This window comes from Cavia porcellus, unplaced genomic scaffold, assembly GCF_034190915.1.
Source record: "Cavia porcellus strain 051 isolate PalLab524CR breed Dunkin Hartley unplaced genomic scaffold, mCavPor4.1 scaffold_32, whole genome shotgun sequence".
In the NCBI taxonomy this organism is placed as follows: Eukaryota; Metazoa; Chordata; class Mammalia; order Rodentia; family Caviidae; genus Cavia; species Cavia porcellus.
Window position 1 is genome coordinate 26040989 of NW_026947515.1, and position 19617 is coordinate 26060605.

At 54.3% G+C, this 19617-nt stretch overlaps 1 protein-coding gene across 2 annotated transcripts in view; it reads left to right on the forward strand.

Annotated features, from left to right (window-relative positions):
• Window positions 1-10781: 10781 nt before the first annotated feature.
• Mgat5b (alpha-1,6-mannosylglycoprotein 6-beta-N-acetylglucosaminyltransferase B) overlaps window positions 10782-19617 on the forward strand; it is a 60667-nt gene continuing 51831 nt past the window's right edge. The window contains exons 1-2 of one of the 2 annotated variants that reach the window (XM_063242586.1): window positions 10782-11194; window positions 15014-15126. In XM_063242586.1, coding sequence (XP_063098656.1) covers window positions 11168-11194; window positions 15014-15126 — 140 coding nt within the window. In that variant the 5' untranslated portion in view covers window positions 10782-11167. The remainder of the gene's footprint in view (window positions 11195-15013; window positions 15127-19617) is intronic. The other variant, XM_003464774.5, reaches the window with a different exon arrangement.

Sequence of the window (19617 nt, forward strand, 5' to 3'; positions counted from 1 at the left end):
CAGTCTTTCCCAGGAGCAGACCTGGCCAGGGAAGTTCTGACATAATCATATTCCTCCCAGATGCCTTCCATCAAAATCCGGCTGGCAGGCACTGTGTGTGTTATAGTCAGTTATGTAGCAGTAGTGTGACAGCACCCACAATGGGAGGGGACACCCGTACTGGTCCCATCACTGTCTTCATGGAGGAAACTGGGTGTCTGATGGCAGGAGCAGAAGAGAGACTGGTCCCTGAACCCTTTGAGATCCTTTTGTATCTCATTTTTAAAAACTGTATTGTACTTTATTTTAAAGATAATAAAATCCAACAAAACAAAACAGAGGCAAGCCAATCAAAACAAAGCAGTGAAAGTGGTACGAACTTGGAGGCTAGATAACAGGAACTCAGCCATGGCTACTACAGTGTATCTCACTATCTGCACAGTAGTCGTCCATGCTATCCAATGTGGAAAATCAAATAAAACAAAACAGAATAAAGCCAATCAAAACAGAACACTGATAAATCAAAACAACAAATCAGAACAAAACAAAACAGTGTGGACAATATTGAGTTTAAAAAACTAGACAGAAGGAAACCCCCACATTTGCTATGTTGTCATCCTCGCAGTAGATATTCAGGGTACCAGCCGCAGAGTCGGTCAGACAGCACAAGCATTCAGCTGTTTTTATACCTCAGTGGCTGTCCACTCAGCCGGTCCTCCCAACCAGCCAGTCACTTTTGGGGGAGGGGGGCAGGTCTTGGTTCTAGCCTGCGCGCTAGGCGGCTCACAGGCAGAGGCATCTGGTTTCTCCTTTCCTGGGCCCTGCCTGGCTTGCGTGGCTTACCAGAAGGGCAAATTGGCTTCTTCTTGATTTTGATGTGCTCCTCCCAGACTTGTATCTCATTTGAAATGAATTTTGGATCACATGTCAAGTCTTACTTTTTTAAAAATACTTTTTTAATTTTATGAAAACATAAGATGTTGTCACAAAATACTAAGAGAATTCTGACAGCTAATATGCTGTGAATCATTATTTGCAAAGTAGTAGATTCTTACAAAAAAGAAACAATCCAGCACAAAACTCTCTTCACAGTGAACTGAGAGTAGTGCAAATGAAATAAATGACCAAAGGTATTAAATGTTTTTGAGCAATGGAATTGGTAATTTGGGGAATTAGTTGAACTCCAGTATTATTACTTTCCAATAAAAATTTTTAACTAAAATAAAGATGAAGAAGAGGAAGAGAAGAAGAAAGAGGAGAAAGGAGAGGAAGGAGGACACTCACAAAAACCAAAAGGTAAAAACAACTTTAATTTTCGTCGCCTGTTCAATAGGTGAAGCAAATGTGGTATGTCTGTACAGTGGAACATTACTCAGCCATAAAAAGGAGTTAAATATTAGGCCATGCATGTAGGTTGGTAGTAGAGCACTTACTTAGCGTGTACAAGGTTTGATCCCTAGCACTACCAAAAAACCCCAACAAACAATGAAGTAGTGACACACGTTACAGAGTGCGTGGCCCTTAAAAACATGCTATTACATGAAAGAAGGGTGACACAGAAGGTATCACTCTGTGTGGTTCCATTCATACAAAATCTCCATAAATCCATGGAGACAGAGCTCAGATTAGCGGTTCCTGGAGCTGAGAGGGAGGGAAATAGGAGCCAAGTGCGTATGGTGTGGGACTGTCTTTTGAGGAGATGGAAATATTTTGAAAATAAAGGTGATAATTGCATAACGAAGTGAATGCACCAAATCCCACCATCTTCATTACTTTTCTCATCATTGAGACAAAATACTTGACACCAAAGTTAGAGGAGGAAAGGGTTGCTTAGCTCGCAGTCCACAGAGGTGTCAGCCCATCCCTGGCTGGCAGAGGGCATTGCAGAGGAGAAGCTGTCCAGAGAAGGCAATGCAGGAGCAGCTGTCTTTCTGTCCTTTGTGTTCTCTCCAGGCTGTGTGCTCTACGGGTGGCACTCAAACCCAGAGTGGACTTTCCTTTATCCACATGCAGAACTACACCACACCAACCAATGGATACTTTAGTGATCACATAATCTTGACCCCAGCATCACACACTCTAGATCCAGCCACCTCTGAAAAGACCTATGACTGCATGAGGCTTTGGGGGACATCTAGACATAAGCTATAACACCCAATAAATTGTACATTTTAAAATTCTTAATTTTATGTAATGTGAATATCACCTCCATTAAAAAAAAAGGCAATGGAAGACTGGATGAGTCGACATATGCTTGTAATTCTAGCTACTTTGGGAGGCTGAGGCAGGAAGATTGCAAGTTAGAAGCCAACCTGGTGAAACCATGTTTCAAAATAATTTTGAAAAGACCTGGACACTAAGGAGGCTGAGGCAGAAGAATCATTGAGAGCTTGAGTTCAGCTTGAGATACATAGTGAAACCCTGTCTCCAAAATAAATAAATAAATAAATAATGTGATTTTTATTTTTAAATTTTTTGGTACTGGGAATTAAACTCATGACCTCACGTTTGCCAGGCAGGCAGTTACGCCACTGAGTTACATCCTCAGCAATAAATAAATAAAATAAAAATGAGCTGGGGATGTAGCTCAGTGGGAGAGTGGTGGGGTGCTTGTCTAGCACATGTGAGCACTGAGTTCAGTCTGCAGCACTGCAAAAAGAGAAAAACAAAAAGATGAAAAACATACAGGATATACCAGCAGGAGGCAGCCTGCAGGAAGGGCCTTGTCCATGGTCCTGCGGTCAAAGGGCCCAGGAGCTCTGGGTGTCCCAACCAGGTGGACAGCAGTCTCTGTGCTGCTTGGTTCTCCCGGAGCCCAGCGACCACGAAGACCCATCAGCAGCACACACTACAGGGAAGGGAGGAGAAATGACATGCTGCGTGCACACCTAACCAGCAGCCAACCACAGTAACACTTGGGGACGAAGTCGGAGCTAAGCCTGACAAATAACTGCGCTTTCAGACTTGCAAAGAAGCACAGAGCCTGCTATTAACCTGTGGCCTGCAGCGTCTCCAGCTGGGCGGTTGACATCTGTGTCTCACTGAAAAGCATTGGTGTCACCCAGGAGGCTGACTGGGAGTCACCTACTACTGAATCCCACACCTGCTTCCTCTAAGAACCAGCAAAGAACGTTTTCATCTCTGCTCTGCAGCTCTGAGGCCCACCCTGGATGGGGCTGATGAACGTAGCACAGTGGACAGGTCCCACAGAGGGAGAAGGCTGTGATTACTTCTAGGGTTCAGTGGCTGAAACCTAGAATGCTCACCCTCAATGAGACATGTACGGGTCTCAATCCTGCTGACTCCTCCTCTGATGGACGGGAGGTGCTCCTCAATACCACTGATGTGACCAAGGACACCAGACAACAGATTGCCAGGTTCCAGGTGCCACAACTTGAACCCAGAGCCAAAGCCTGCGCTTTCACCCTAGGACCCGTGCTGGGGAGTTCTAGGTTAGTTCAGTAATATGGGCTGAATGTTTGCATTCCTCTCCCCAAGTTCATGTATGGACATCCCAGTTCCTGTGTGACCTGCTCACATCCTGATCTGGGGCTTCAGCCTCCAGACCTGTGAGAAATGAATGGTTGCTGTTGGAGCCCTCATCACAGCACAAGCTGACCCCACACGCAAGGTCAGGGCTTGACCGCTTTTCAGCTGTGTGAAGTGGACTTCTGTGTATTTCAGACAGAAGCTAGGGTGTCAAGAAGCCTGGGAAGACTGGATGGGGTCTGAGTGCTTGTAGTCCCAATGCTTTAGGAGACTGAGGAAGGAGGACCACAAGGATCACAAATTGGATCCAGACTGAGCAACTTAGCAATGTAGGGAGACCCTATCTCAAAATAAAAAGGGCCTGGGGATACAGCTCAGTATGAAGGCTCTGCATTCAATCCTCAGCGCTGGGGAGAAACATAGATGAACCCCAGGAAAGGGCCTTTTGGAAGAGAGTAAGCCTGAGCCATTAGGAGCCTGAACAGCAGCTGCCCTGAGGTGGACAGAAATTTGAACAAAGCAGGAGGGGGCTTGGGAGACGGGGCTCCATGTCTGCGTGGTCCCCATTCATGCCAGTGGAGACCTGCTGAGGACAAAGACAGAAAATCCTTACATTCATGACCAGTGAGTTCCACACAGGCAGGGCTAAGCTGGACCAGGCGTCCCCGTGGGTCCCAGGGTGCTGGTGGCACTGTGCCCAGCCCTGGAGCAGATCTGTAATTTCCCAAACTTCTTGTTTTGTTTGTGTGTGTTACTGAGGACTGAACCCAGGGTCTTGTGCATGCTGGCAACTGCTCTGTCCCTGATCCCCTCCCTCTGTTCTTTTTATACTTCATTTTTCCACAAGGTCTTGCTAAATTGGCCAGGCTGGCCTCAGATTTGCAAACCTCCTGCCTCAGCCTCACAGTAGCTGGGTGCACACGTCGCAGCCCCACACCTAGCCTTCCTGAGATTTCTCCATGGAATACTTGAGTGCTACATAAATATTTCTTATTCTGTGCTGGGCTGGTGGGGAGGGAGAGTACAGTTTCAGGGGCCAGTGTGGAGGTGGGAATGGGTCTACGGAATAGGAAGATTGGGGTGGCACTCTGGGTTTCTGGAAGAGTTTGGGATGACAAGCCCCGGGGAGAGGGGTGTCTCTTTTTTCTGAGTCTCCAGCACCTCCCCCTCCACCCCACCCTGTCATCTCACAGAGCTGTCACTTTCTCTGATGTTCCTCAACGAGACCCAGTTCATTATACTCCTGAAAACCGATTCAAGAAAAAAAAAAAAAAAAAAGAATCTTTAGCTCCAAGAACTGCTTTGATATGGAGTGATGAATGGTTTTATTAGCATGCTTCAATTTTGAATTTATCAAATTAAACCAGCAGCCGAGGGGTACTTAATTAAGATATTTTTTCATCAGCCAGAGAAAAGAAGATGGGGAGAGAAAGGGCTTCTGACCCATTTTCCAGGAGGAAAGTCACCAGCGCCCAGGCCTGGGGCCACAGGTTTATACCCAGAAGTGGAGTTGCTGGATCAGGTAAAATTTCTATTTTGAGTGATTTAATTTATTTATTTTTATTAGAATTCCTTTCTAAGGCAGAGTAACACTCCATTCTAGGGCCACGCTGCATTTTCTGTCTGTTCAGTCACTGTCCCTGGGTTTGGTGGCCTCAGGTCAGTTCCTCCAGCAGCTCTCAGAGGGATGGCCCTCTTTTTTTCTGGGGGCTCAACTCCTTGAAACAGGCATGCCCACATCTGCTCCTTGGATTTCTGGCCCAAGAATTTGAGCCCAGGGTATGACAGAGGTTGAGCAGCTGGATTCTGAGGTCTCCTGGGGTAACACTTCTGCCTCTCTGAACCTCAGACTCCTCATCTGTGAAGTGGGACTGTGAGCCCACACACAGGTAGCACAGAGCCTGGAGACCATTGCTCTGAAAAGATGGTATGTGAGTTTCCTCTGTGACAAAGAGCTACACACTTAGTAGCCTAAACAAACATGATGTACTATTACTTTAAGGTTTTGCAGGCCAGAAGTCTGAAAAGGCTCTCATGGGGCTAAAATCCAGGTATCAACACGGCTGCTTTTGTCTGGAGGCGCTAAGAAAATCTGGTGCTTTTAGATTTCAAAGGCTGCCTGCATTCCTTGGCTTGTGGCCCTTTTTTCAAAAGCAGCAATAGTGGTGGAGTCTTTCTCTCACATATCTGACAAACACCCTTCTTGTCTCCTGTGCTCTGGGACCCTTGTCACTCCACGGATCCACACAGATGTCTGTACTGGAGCTCTAACCTGCTCTTATCATGTCATTCGACATGTTCACAGGCTCTGCAGACTGACTGGGACCATGATTCTGTGGCCACAGGTGGCAGCCCCCACAATCCAGCACTGAGCTGTGATACCACAATGAAAAAGTGTTTGGAAAGGAAAGGGTCTGTGTGTGCGCATGCGTGTGTGTGTACACATGTGCGCTAAAGCAAGCTTAACTAAAATAGCAGTGTAAGCACAGTAACACCTTTGCAGTCTCCAGTCGTTTCCTGGCCTATAGTAAATGCTTAATAAATAGGAGCTCGTGGCCATGATAACTTTGACCCCTCACTTGCTTCTGCTGTTAGGGTGGGGGTCACCTCAGAGTCTGCCTGGCGGCTGATCCCGTTTCTCTGTCCTTGTCCCTACCCCTCCCTCCTCAGCAGCTACCTTCCCTGCAGCACTGCCACAATAGCTGTGCTTGTGGCTCCCACAAGCTGTGCAGCAGAATGGCCTTCTGGCATAAATAAAAATAAACCCCAGATGCTGCTTTTCAGTCAGAGGTTTATCCTAAATGTTGGGAAACAGAAAGCATGAAATATGCATGGGGTAACAGCCCTTCTTGCTCGGCAGCCTCCCCTCAAGGACCGAGGTACCCGGCGCTTGTTCCCTCCCCGCACAGCTGCTGCTGATTTGTGCCCAGGGTCGGCAAACTCTGTTACCACATTATTAACACTCCACACTCCAACAAAGGACAATGGCCTATTGCTTTGTAATGTGCTGTCTGCCGCTGCAGCCGGAGCTCACGAAATGGGGCTTCTGTATGCGGTGACAGTGTTTCCTCTTCCCTGCCCCAGGCCTCATCTGGAAGTTCCACAGCAACCTGAAACCCGAGAGCTTGGGAGCAGAGCAGGACTGTGCGAGGCCAGGGAGTCCCCAGACACAGCCACCCCCCTGTTCCTAGCATGCACCCGAGTGTTCAGTTTCCTCCCAGGGAGGCAGGTGCCTGTGCAGCTGGGCATCCCTGGGGGCTGTGGGGGAGAACACATAGCCTCAGGCCCCCATGGCAGGCCACCAGGTGGGTTTCTTGCTCTTGCACAGAAGTCTAACAATAAAATTTTAAAATGATGCCGCTTCACAGGAGAAGCCCGAGTTGCTGGCTTCTGAAGTCACAGGGAAGGGATGACCTTGAGAGCTGCTGGCCCTCAGGGGTCTGTAATCACTTCAGCCCCTTCCAAAAGGTTCCTGAGGTGGGTTGAGCAGTGTCCCCTTAAGTACTATACTCTCCCCAAACTTCAAAATGCAACCTTACTTGAAAATGAGGTCTGCATGGATGGACCGGGCTAAGCTGAGGTCACACTGTGCTAGGGTGGGCCATCCTTCCGGTGATAGGTGCCCCCACATGAAGAGGGAGATGTGGACATGCAGAAACACGCAGGAAGACGGCTGTGGAAGATAGCGAGCATAGAGGGTGGACTGAAACAGCCTCAAGCCAGGAACACGAAGAATTGCTGGCTGCCACAGAAGAGGAGGTGGCCCAGGACAGGGTCTCCCTGGGGCCTTGGAAGGAGCCCACGCACTGATACCTTGATTTCAGCTCTGTCCTCCAGGGCAGCTAGAAAACACAGTACTAGTGCTTCAAATCACTCCTTTGTGGCCTTCCCTCCTTCCTCCCTCCCTTTCTCCCCACCTTCCTCCCTTCTTCCCTTCCTTCTTTTCCTCTTTCTTTTCTTCTGTATGGGGAATTGAACCCGAGCCTTGACACTGAGGTACATCCAATTTACTTTTTTAAATTTTGAGATAGAATCTCACTAAGTTGCTAAATTTCTCAGATTGGGCTTGATTTTGTGATCCTCCTGCCTCAGCCTTCCAGAGGGCTGGGATTACAGGTGTGTTACCACACCTGGCTCTTTGTTGTCCTTTGTTTTGTTTGAGACAGTGTTTACTTTCTTCAGGCTAACCCTAAACTATGTAGACCAGGCTGACCTCAAACAACGGTGATCCTCCTGCCTCCTGTAGAATTATAGGCAGGCACTACCATGCCCAGCTGTTATTTCTTATAACAGCTTCAGAGAGGACCCCACTCAGCCTATAGTTACTGTGTGTCTGACTCCCATGAACAGCACCGCCATCCTTTCCAGAAGTCCTTCTCCATTTTCTTGGACAGAGGCCCCCATGCCTGCTGAGCCTCCTGCCTTTGGGCTTCTGGTCTTACCAGCCAGGCCAGCAGATCCTGTGGGCAGTAGAAGGGGGCTGGAAAAGGCTGTATTTATGGTACCAGAGCAGATGCCGAATCTCTACCCGCCCTGGGGAGGGCAGCTCAGCTTACAGTGGGGAGAGCTAGGGTCCACCCTGCCACTTCTTGACTGTCCCCTCCTGTTCCTGCTCCCAATTCTCCTCTAGGGAGTTTCCTTGCCTAGGGAGACTCTCCTGCCTTGTCCTAAGACATTGGGTCTTTGTCTACAGCAGTGGATCTCCACTCTCCCTGTTTATGTTGGGGGAGAACTTGGGATATTAAAAGACCAAATTTGTCTAGGCCCCTCCCTAGGGATGGATCAGAATAAGGCCTCAGTTTCCCTAAGCTCTACAGATGGGTTACTGCTGTGGGCCAGGGCTGAGACCCCAGGCTACAGGGCAGGATCTAGATTTGGGTTCCCCAGAAGCAGAATCTGAGACAAGGATCGAGTGCGAGTAGTGTGGTTAGCAGGTGACCCCAAGAGTACTAACAGGGCCCCAAGAGTGAAGCAAAGGGACAAGGCAGCCAGAGGGTGTGTCACAGAGTGGGTGACACCTGGGCACTGGGCGTGGTCTTGTCTCCACTGCAGGTGGATGCCAGTGATGGTAACCGCAGCTGCAGAGGAGGCAGCCTAATGGGCTGTGCGGGCTCCCAGGCTGCATCCTTCGGACACCCAGGGAGCAGCTATGGTAGCGTGAGACTTTGCCTGGGAAAATGAGACACCGAGAGGTTGAACCTAAGGTTGCAGGACGTGAGGACCCACGGTTTTCCTTGCAGTGTACATGGCACCACCAAGAGTAAAGAGCCATTTATACTGCGTTTTACTGTGGACCAGAAGCTGTGAATTCTTTTTTTTTTTTTTTTTTTTGTCTTTTTTGTTTTTATCGGTACCGGGGACCGAACTCACGACTGCCTGCTTGCAAGGCAGGTGCTTATGCCGCTGAGCTAAATCCCCAGCCCCCTAGAAGCTGACAAAAGAGAAACAGCAGTGGACGGGAGCAGGCAACTGGACAACTGGCACACAAAATATCGCTTGCCATTCCATTCCTGCTGTGTCTCCCTGCTGGTCCAGAGGCTGTTAGAGAGTGGAAGGGGCTCACTCTCTCTCACATCCAAGTCCCGGCTTCTGGCTGGGGCTGGGGCACTTGCCTGGGTGACCCGGCCCAGATCGGGTCATGTGTTTCAGAGAGAGCCCACCTTGTGCTGCCAGAGGGAGATCTTCTCTGGTTAAAATGTCAACCAGGTGTAAATGCCGATCACTGCCAAGCCCGCATGAGAGGGCACATGATCAGAAGGGCCACTTCATGCCTTAGCGAGGCTGTGAGTTTGGCCCTGCAGCCAGGGATTGAAGTATCACTGGAGTTTGTGGCAGATGGAGGCACCCAGGCGCCTGGTGTGATTTAAGCATTCAACAGCCCCCCCCAGTAGCTTCTTAGCCAGCCTTCAGAGACGCCTGGATTTCTCGACACTATCCGTCAATCTTTGGTACCAAGGCACAGTCAGCATGTCCTTGTTCAATGCAAATTTGTTACCTAGCCAGACTAACATATTAATCCGCCAACACCAATTTATCACCCGGTTTTTGCACTGGCAGAAAGCAAGGCAATGAGATAATGGAGCTCAGGGACAGATGAATTTCAAGGCAGGAGCAGGAAAAGTGGGGAGCTTGAGTCGCTGCTGGAAATGGCTGGGCGAGGGCAGGGAGGAGGCGGGGGGGGGGCAGAAGCCAAGGGGCTAGGGTCCGTCGGATGGGACCAGGACCAGATGGAGAACAAGGACATTCTCCACCGGAAACCAGGCTGCAAAATCGCCTCCGGCCAGGACAGACTCTCAGGGTATCAGGCGTGCTGGGCACCCGGCCCAAGGCCCTGGCCGCTCTGCTTTGCGGGTGAGAGGTGCCACGCTGCTAACCCCTGGCCTTGGGCAGTGCCATCTCTGCCTGTCAACTTTCCTCAGATCCACCCAGGTGGCTAGAAACATCTGATCCACAACTGCAAACAACTCCAGAGTCAAGTGTGGGATGCGGGGTCAGGGGATCTGTGGTTGAGCAAAGACTCAGGTCTTTCTGGAGCTCCTGGTCACTCATTTTACAGCTGAAACTCTTTCCACTGGCATGTGACATCAAACACGGGTTAATGCGGAGTCCGAAGCTAGCCAAATCTCAGGCCCCACCGGGTCACACTGGGGGCTCCAGGTCTGAGCGCCATAGGTACTAAGCCGACCGCAGGGAATTTCTGACAGCACTGGACAGCACCGTGGGCACAAAGCAGTCGATGCAGAAACACTTGGGTTGCAGAGACAGGGACCCATAAGGTCGGGAGCGAGGGAAGGGGTCTCTCCGCCCCGCGCTAACCTTTTGTGCGCTCTTCAGGAGCTGAAAGAGCTCTCGGCTCTCGGGGCTGCACTGCCCTAGGAGAGGCGCATGGCCCTGCCCACAGGTCCCGCCAAACCCCAGGCACTGGTGCTCCGCCCTGCACCTTCCAGGGAGCGCGCGCGCGCGCGCGTCTGGGCTGCGGCCGCGAGGTGGCGCCGGCGCGCCAAGCAAGCGTGGAGGCCGCTCGGGGCCGCCCCAGCCGCCGCCGCCTCCTCCGAGCGAACAATGCGCTGCTTCCGCGCCTAGCGCTGCGCCGAGCCGGACGCCGGACACCCGAGCGCGAGCGCGGCAGCCAGCCGAACGGCGGCCTCCCCGGAAGCCATGGGCGCGGAGCAGCGCGGGGCCGCAGAGCGGCGCGGCCCGGGGGCGCGGGGGGCCGGGGCGCGGGCCCTGGGCCGCCTGTAGCCGGCGCGGAGCGCGGGCTCGGGGATGCGGGAGCCCGCCGCGGGGAGCTCGTCTGCACGGCGCCGCGGAGCCGTCCCGCCCAGCCAGCGAGCCCGAGCAGGCAGACTCGCGGCCGGCGGTTTGGGGGCGCGCCGCCTCCCAGCCCCCAAAATGTGAAGCGGGGAGGGAGGAGTCCAGAGACGGCCGGGCCGGGCGCCCTCGTCGCCCTCCGCCAGGCGCGCCGCTCCCTGCCCCCGTTCTGAGGCCGCGACACCGCGCGGCGGCCGGAGCAGCGAAGCCACCGGGTCCCGCGCCGCCGCCTCCCTCCGACCCGGCTTCGGCCCGCGGCGGGTTCGCGGCCCGGACGCGGCGGGAACCGAGCCCAGGGCAGTGCGTCCGGCCTGGCCCGCGGCTACTCGCCCAGATAGGTTGAAACAATGATCACAGTCAACCCGGATGGGAAGATAATGGTCAGAAGATGCCTCGTCACCCTGAGACCCTTCCGGTAAAGTTCGCTTCGGGTTGGCGTGGGGTGCGGGTGGGCGAGGTCCGTCCCGGCGAGGACGCAAAGGGCGTCCCAGTGGCAAAGGAGGTGCGCGATTCAACCCTTGGTGGTGCCTGTGCGGCCGAGGGAATGGAGTTAGGGTTGGGGTGCGGGTGAGCAGGGAGTGTAATCCTGGACCCGTCCCGCGTTGGTCTAGGGTGGAGAGGACTTGGGGTGCACAGGTGCGGGTGGGGAAAGGAAGCACTCAGCTTGTGGTCCTGGCCCGAGAAGTCGCCCTCGCCTCTTTCCCAGCCCTTCGGTCCTCCCCACTTAGCGGTCAGTCCCATCTGGGGAGCAAAGTTGGTGCACGGGGCCGGGGCAGCGCCCCCTTCTGCCGAGACCGTCGGGCCCCTAGACAGCCCCCCACCCCCGTCCCCTCTGCCTGATTCTTCCTCCTGCCCGGCCCTCGGAGGCACTCCCCTCCTCGCGGCAGCAGAGGCCCTGTGTGGGACGGCAGGATCCCCAAGATTGGAGAAGGGGCCTTCAGATGGGGATTCGCCTCCGACCGCGGGTCTGCGGGGGCAAAGGCAGCTGGAGCGGGGAGGGCGGGTCGAGGAGGAAACGATCTCTCGCGCACTCAGGGCACAGTGGCTGCGCAGGGTTCTCCGGTCTCTGCTCTGCGTGCGGGACGGCTTCTCCTCCCGATGTCCCCGCGCTGGGTGGTCCAGGGCGGGAATGTCAGCCCAGAGACGCCAAGGGGTAGAGGGTGCGGGCGCGGGGCGGCGGGACTCCGGACGGGCCACAAGTGGGGACCTGGCTGACGCTCCAAGCGGAGGAGTTGCGAGGCTTGGGTTTGGAGCAGGCGGCCTTGAGCCCCCTCTCCCCTGGGCCTCCAGTGTGATCCTGTTCCCTCCGGGCCCTCAAGGTCTCCTCCAGGGCCCCTGCAAGTCCCACTGGAGCTGGGGGAGGGGGAGACTGTGACCCACTTGGCATTTGCCCCCCATCGTGAGGGCAGCTTGGGGACCGCAGAGGGCAGACCTGTCTGGGAGGGTGCGGAACTGCAGCAGAGCCGGGCTTTATTCGGGTTACTGGTGGGCACCGGGATCCCTGGCCAGAGTTTGCCCATGGGAAGATGGGCAAGAAGTGGGCTTCTCTGGAGAAGGCCTGAGTTCTCCAAGGAAACCCTTGAATCCTTTACTGGTCTGTTCTAGATTCTGAGAGGGTCTTCTCCCGCCCCCACTCTCCGGCCTCACCCCCCTCTCCCCACCCTCCCCCCCCGCCCCCGCCCCCGCCCCCGCCCGTGGGCCCCTCCCTGCACACCGCGGGGAACCCCCTTCAGCGGGACTTCTTAGCGCAGCCCCCAGGACCTCGGACAGCGCCCGGCCTAGCTCGGCTTCCTCTTTGGTCCTTTCCCTCTTCCCTTTGGGCTTCTATGTGTTTTTCACGCAATATCTTACTATGTCGTTCAGGCTGGCCTTGAACTTATTATGTAGCCCAAGCTGGCCTCGAACTCGTGGCAAGGATCTTACCTCAGCTTCCCCAGTGCTAGGATTACAGGCCTGTGCCACCAGGCCCAGCTGGGCTCCTGTCTGCCAGCAGCACTGGGCTGAGGTTGCATGCCCTTCCCCAAGTTGTGCAACTTAACCTCAGGGTCCCTGCAGGCTGCTAGGACCCGCTGCAACCAGGGGTTTTCTTTTCCCATCAGAGGGGGGCTCTGATTACATCAGTACAGCTTGTTCAGCCCCAGGGCAGGCTGGGGACACTGTTCTGTTGGCTTTCCTAGAGCACTGGTGGGGCTTTTATTCTGTAGCTGCTCCTAAATGTTGCTTGAATGGATATGTGAGTGGATGAACCCACTTTAAGTTGAATCCATTGTATGTGAGTCCAGCTGCTTTGGGGACCTGGACTCCAGCTGCTTTGGGGACTGGCAGAGGGAGAATCAGATGAAAGGTGCTGGGGCTTCAGGGTCTGGGCTAACAGTGTAGACACCTTTCCCAAGCAGCTCTAAATACAAACCCCTGGCTGGGGAGAAGGCAGATGCATCTCTCCAGGATGCTGGGACCTGCAGCCACCAGGGGTTTGGAGGCAGTGGAGACTGGCTGGGGAAAGTCCTTTCTCTTCCTCAGACCTGGAGGACAAGTGAAAAACTTCCCTTGGGATCTTCCTGGGGGCATGACACCCCCCTTCCTGCACTGTTGCTCTGCTGACAGCCTGAGACCCACCTGAGTCCTGCTAGGAGACCCCAGGGTCTGAGCCCCAGTCCTAGACTTGGAGAAATCCAGTGCGTGGCCCTTCAGTGTCTCTGGTGCCATCTTTCCCACTGTATCCCACCCCCCTCCCTGGCCGGGACGCGTCTTGTAACTTTCCCCCCTGGGGGAAGCTCCCATGCCCTCTTTCTGTCTGTGGGTCCTGCCCTTCTCTAACTTAATCTCTAACAGCTTCCTTTAAATATGGGCTGGGAATTTTGTTGTGCTTTTTATTTTCTTCTTCAATTATGTGTTTTCTTTAATGGACCAAATTTTAATTAAATACTGCTCTGCCAGCTTCAAATAATGAAGATTAAAATGCATAAAACAAGTGTTGCATAAAGATAAAAACAAGCCCTGAATTTGAGGTGAGGATCGAGGCAGCTGGAAGTCCCCAGTGTGGCCTGTGGGGCCCTCCCTGGCCAGCTTGGCTCCACACGGGGTAGGGTTTCTCATCCTGAGCTAGAGGAGGGGCCTCGCCTCTCAGCTCTGCCAGTCCGTTGTATCCCCTGGTAGATCCAAGGCCCCAGAACATCTGCCACCTCTGACTGCTCCCCAGGCTGCGCTGCCAGCCCAGTTCTCTGGTTGGAGCCCAGGACTGAGCATTAAGGAGTCGGGACCTGAGCTGGGCTTAAGAGCGTGCTCTGTATCTAGTTCCCTGCTGCCTCCCTGGGCTACCCCAGGACCTGGCATCTGGTGAATAACCAATAGCTGGCTGTTGAGAGAACAAGCAAGGTCATGTTTGACCAATCTTCCCACCCCGGTGACAACACAGTTGCTCGTGTGATGCCCCATGTCCAGGTGTGAGCACGCTCTAGGCATAGCTCTGGGTGTCAGTGTGCTGGCTGACAAGCATGGTGTGCGGGTCTGGTGAGGAAATGGGGGTGGGGTCTGGGCACAGCAGGGGCCCACGTAGCCTTGCCTGGGATCTTACCACCAAGCAGTGACAGCGTACATGCCACCTCTGAGAAGACAGATGGGGAGCTTTCGCTGTGCGCCTGATGGCGGCAGGTACACGGGGCAGAGCGGGCCCAGGTGATGGACGCAATCCAGGTGGGTCTCAGCTGGACCAATTACCTGCTCTGTGGCTGGCCTCAGGCCCTGCCGCTCCATCTATGCCAGTGGTTCTCAAACTTCAACATGTGTCCGAATCCCCGGGAGAGCTCGTTACAGCAGCTGTCTGTTTCTGTCACAGTGTTCAGCTTAGAAGTCTGGGGCTTGGGGCTCCAGCCTGTGTGTTTCTGATGATTCTCAGGTGACGCTGCCCTTTAGGGACCACCCTTTGAGACGCTCTTACTGCAAACAAGCCGGGCTTTCTCTTAGGGCGAGGCACTGCTCCAGTGTCTACCTAAATGGCACGCTTCTCCCCAGGGGTCTTTTATGGGCTCCGTGTTTGTAGCCCGCTCTTGGCTCTGCCCTCCAGGGGTCGGCTTCTGGGCCCTAAAACCCAGCTTCTGCTCGCATTGTTCCATCTCCCCGGCTTCTGTTCCTCACTCAGTCATGCTGAAAGCGTTTATGTGCCACTCCTCGTTAGAGGCTGGGGACACTGTGTCACCGGCCTGCCTTGCTTGACCTGGCCTCTTCGTCCCCACAGGCTTTTTGTCCTGGGCATCGGCTTCTTCACGCTCTGCTTCCTGATGACCTCTCTGGGAGGCCAGTTCTCCGCCCGGCGCCTGGGGGACTCGCCCTTCACCATCCGCACAGAAGGTATCTTAGGGGCAATGGGAGTAAAACCTAAGTGACAGTGTTTGATGGAAGGGGAGATGGTGCCTTGGGATCCTGCCCTGTGGAGGGCTCCCTGGGCCCAGGCATCCTGGTGACCTCACAGGTAAATGCAGAAGAGGCATTTACCTTGGCTATGTGCCCTTGCACGCTGCTTTGGCTCTGGTCCTTCCTGTGCCTGGGGCTTCCTTGGGCCAGAGACAGGGGCTGTGAGCCAGGGTCTCCAGGCATCTGGAGAGCCTGCTTGTGGGGCTCCTTTAGTTGAGGTGTCAGGAGTGGCCTGTCTGGGTATGATGCCTGCCTCTGAGATACACATTTCCTGTACCTTTGGCCCAGGCTGTGGTCACAGAGGGGACCAGGCCAGGCCACAGGCTCCTGTGTCTCATTTCTGAGCTCCCAGGGTGCAGTTCTTCACTGTTCCTTGCCCGGGGGACCATTGCAGGGTGCGGGGTCATGGTTCATCCCCTACCAGCTGTGACCATCAGCCCAGTCTGTTATGTCACCACAAGGGCCGAGAGGAAAAGTAGTGACCTTTCCAGAGACTGGGCTGGGTAGGCTCACACAGCAGGGGTGTGACAAACTGGGGGTCCTAATGCTGGGGTGGTGGTCATAGAGCCCTGCCCAGGGGGCCCGAAGCATGGAGCAGTGGGGAGACTGAGGCAGATGGGTTTCCGGAGATGCATGGCTTGGGCATTTGGAGTTCCCCTTCCCAGACTCCCAGGGCTGGCTCCCCGGCTCCCCTCTCCCCAGTGATGTGTATCGTACGCATTCCGAGGAGCATGGGTTGCCATCTAGAGTGGGCGCTCTGAGTGGCACTTATCACACCATCTGGTTGCTCATCGTTTGATTTGTTCCTTTGGCTTCACACGTTCTTCTTTAAACTTGCAAAAGCTCCCAGAAGGCTTCTCACACTTATTAGTCAGCGAGCTTGGGTGTAAGTTAATTGATCCCATTTCTGATCCGGGATGAGCCTCTGTGTTCTCCCCCGGCAGGTGGGGATAATAATGCTGCTTTCCAGGGTGTGTGTGTGAAGGGGTCCCCGCTGACACTGGGAGGGACAATGAGAGCTCTGCACTCTGGGTGTGTCAGACTGGCCAGGGGGCACTGGGGAAAGGGTTCCAGAGCAGAGGACCGAGGTGTGCTCTTGACACAGGGTGGGGGCAGGTATGAAGGAGAGCTGGAGGATCGGAGGAGGGATGTCAGAGGTGGGAGGTAAAGACTGGTTCTTAGGCTCCCCACCTGCAGCCCCTGGAAGAAAGTATGCTTGTCTGGCTGCAAAGGGCTTCAGGAAGAAGCTGGGCCTCCAGCAAGGTCAAGGACCTGAGAGGTGGGAGTTAGGGGCCAGGTTGGAGGAGTTTGGCTGTCTCTGGTTCTTTTGTCCAGGGTTAGGAGACCAGGGTGACTCCCTAGCCCATGTCCGCTGCCCTATCCTGGGCCCACTGGCAAAACAGAGCACAAAGGGCTTGGGCGGGCCCCATTGAGGGACTGCACTGAGCTGTTTGCCTAGGAGCTGGGGAAGGGCTGGCCAGAGGCTGGGGAGGAAAGTTGTCTGAGGTCATGCAAGTGGACTGGGGTGCATGGATGTATGCATTTATGCAGGTGCTTAAGCTTTTTATTCAGGTCTCCAACTCACAAAGCATCCAGATAATCCGTGTCCCCAGGTCCAGAAACACGGTCAGCCCCTGAGTGTCCCCATGCCACCTGCCCGTCACTGCTCTCCCATGGCCAGTCTCCCATGGCCTTTACTTCCAAAGCGTTAGAACAGTTATGCCTGGGCTTGGACATCACAAAGAGCAAGTGTTCTTTCGTGTGTGGCTTCTTCTCTCAGCGTCCATGTGTGATGTTCACTCATTTCATTGCATGTGGTCAAGACAGAGTCTTGCTAAGTTGCTGAGACTGTGCTCAAACTTGATTACAGTCATAGGTTGCCAGACCCAGCTGCAGTCCTTGTGTGGCTGTGCTGTGTGTCTCCATTGGTGGACATTGGGTTATCTCTGGGACTTTGGGAATAGAGCAGCTGTGACCACTCTTGAGTGTGACTTCTGCTGGACTCCTGAAGGCATCTCCACCGGGTGTTCCCGGGAGTGGAGTCTCTGAACTTCTCATGCACTGTCACATTAGTTCAGGACTAGGTTGATCTGGGTCAAAGCCTTGGCACGATTCCCAAGTCTGGGAGCCGAGTACCTGGAATATGGACCGACAGTCTGGGAAGTGGAGACGGAGGAGAGGCCTCTTAGGACCAGAGAAAGGACCCCAGGCTGGTTCATGTCCCAGTTTCTCATCAGGATCCTTTTTCCTCCCTCTTTCTTTCCTTTCTTCTTTCTTTCTCTCTCTTTCTCTCTCTCTTCTTTCTTTCTTTCTTTCTTCATTCCTTCCTTCCTTTTCTTTCTCTGTCTCTGTCTTTTTCCTTTTGCTTTTGAGACAGGGTCTAACTATGTAGCCGAGACTGCCCTTCAACTCCTGGCAATTCTCCTGCCTCAGCCTCCTGATACTAGGATTATAGGACTGTGCACCACACCTGGCTTGTCTCCCGATTCCTTTTCTGCCATTGGATCCAGATAATTTGCTTGGAGGGCTGCAAGGCAGGGATGCAGGTCTGGAGAGCTATGTGCATTGTGGCTTAAGCATTTTGATTCTAGGGAGAAGTCCCCCTCAAACTGCATCCTACTCTGTGGCCAGGGTCAGCCCTTGGGTGCCAGTGTGTCCTCAACAGGAAGAAGGAGGCTGGGAGGGGGCAGTTGGCCATTTGCTTGGGTGAGCAAGGTCTGGGAGGGGACATGGGAATGGTGGACCAGGGGTGTGGAGGTGGATAATGCCTATTCTGTGGGGTCCAGGCAGCCCCAGGGAGAATCAGGAGGAGGAAACCCATGGAGGCCCTGATAGTTAGAAACAAAAAACCCTGACATTGGTCAGCAGATCAGTCTGAGTGTGAAAGGGAGAATCACCTGTCCTTGGCTTCCAATCTGGGGAAGGAAGTGGGGTCCTGGCAGGCTATGTGCTGGAGGGGCCTGCAGGGGAGGCATTCCTCGAAGAGCAGAGGGAGCTGGTGGCCTCCCCGTGGGGCTCTGCCTTCCCTGGGCCCCTCTATACTTCATGGTTAAGTATGCGAGTTGGGGATTCAAACATGATGGACATCTCGTTCTGCATTCTGCACACTTCTCTGAGGGATCAAGAGAGAAAGGGTGAACAGGTGTAAGCACATTTCCTCTGGTTTCCAGGCTGAGCTTGGGCACTGTGGAGGGCTGACAGGGTCACCGCCCTCCCCTGGCTGCTCCGCCCCCTTCTCCCCACCCATTCCCTGCTTCTCTTCCCCAAGAAGCCTCAGTGGAGCAGATTGTCAGGAGCTTACGGGGCTGTGCCTTCCTCTCTGCTTTGACTTGAGGAAGTAGCAAGTGGGGGCTTCTTGGGAGAAGTCCACTGGCTGGAGTCTGCCAGTGTCTGCCCTGGGTCTCCCCTGGCCTGGCTCTGCCAGATGCCCGGCCTTGCCAGTACTCAACCTGAGGATGCAGGGCCCTGGGTGGCTCCGGGACTCTTTTCCACATGGGTAGCTGTGGACAGACCGGCCTGAGAAAGCTGCATGCATCCTCCTGGGCCTGCCCTGTGTCCCCGCTGCCCAGAGGCTGGACTCCTGGCTTTTGCTGTGGCGGCAGCCCTATGCAGACAGCCCATCGCGCGCATGTCTCCAGCTGTGCACATCTGGAGGGGCTCAGCTTCCCCCGGATGCCAGGGAAGTCTGTGATCTAGGGGAGATGGGGGGGGTATGCCATTTCAGGAGCCAGCAGCGCAGGGTAGGGGTGGGGACAGGGAAAGGAGGCCAAGGGCAAAGGGTAGAGACAGCAGCAGAGAACACATCTGGGAGGAGATGGGCCTCGCCGGGTAACAAAAATACCACTGTCTGTACACGCGAGAATCTGTTTATGTCTCAGCGCCCGGCTTTCCTTGTTTGTATGGAAATATGGCCGCCCGTGTTAGCTCTGAGATATATAACTGGGCCTCGAAGGAAATACATTTCAATTCAGCCGACAGCAGGAGTGGGAAGGGACTCGGGGGAAACGTGTCAGCCTGCTCTGCTGACAGTCAGGGCTGGTGGTGGCACGCAAGGAGTGTGTCACTCAGGCTGGGCCAGCCTGGCCAGCCTGCTCTCTCCTGTGTCCTCTGTCTAGGGAGTCTGCGGGGCAGAAATGTGGGTGGCACCTCTGGAGCTCCTGGGAAGGGGCAGAGAGGTCTGAGTCACCTCTGTGTCCCAGTATCTGCAGACCTGCCATCCTGGTCCACAGTGAAGAGAGCCCTTAAAAAGCCAGCCAAGGGGGCTCTGTCTCTTTCCCCAGGGCCGCAGTGAGGTTGCAGCGGTGGGCTGCTCACATGTCCACTATGTGGGTCGCTTCTGTTGATGTTTTGTGAGAATCAGCTAAACCTTTCCTGTGAAGGGCCGTCTACCACTCGCAGCAAAGATTTGGCGGGGTGGGGGTGGGGCTG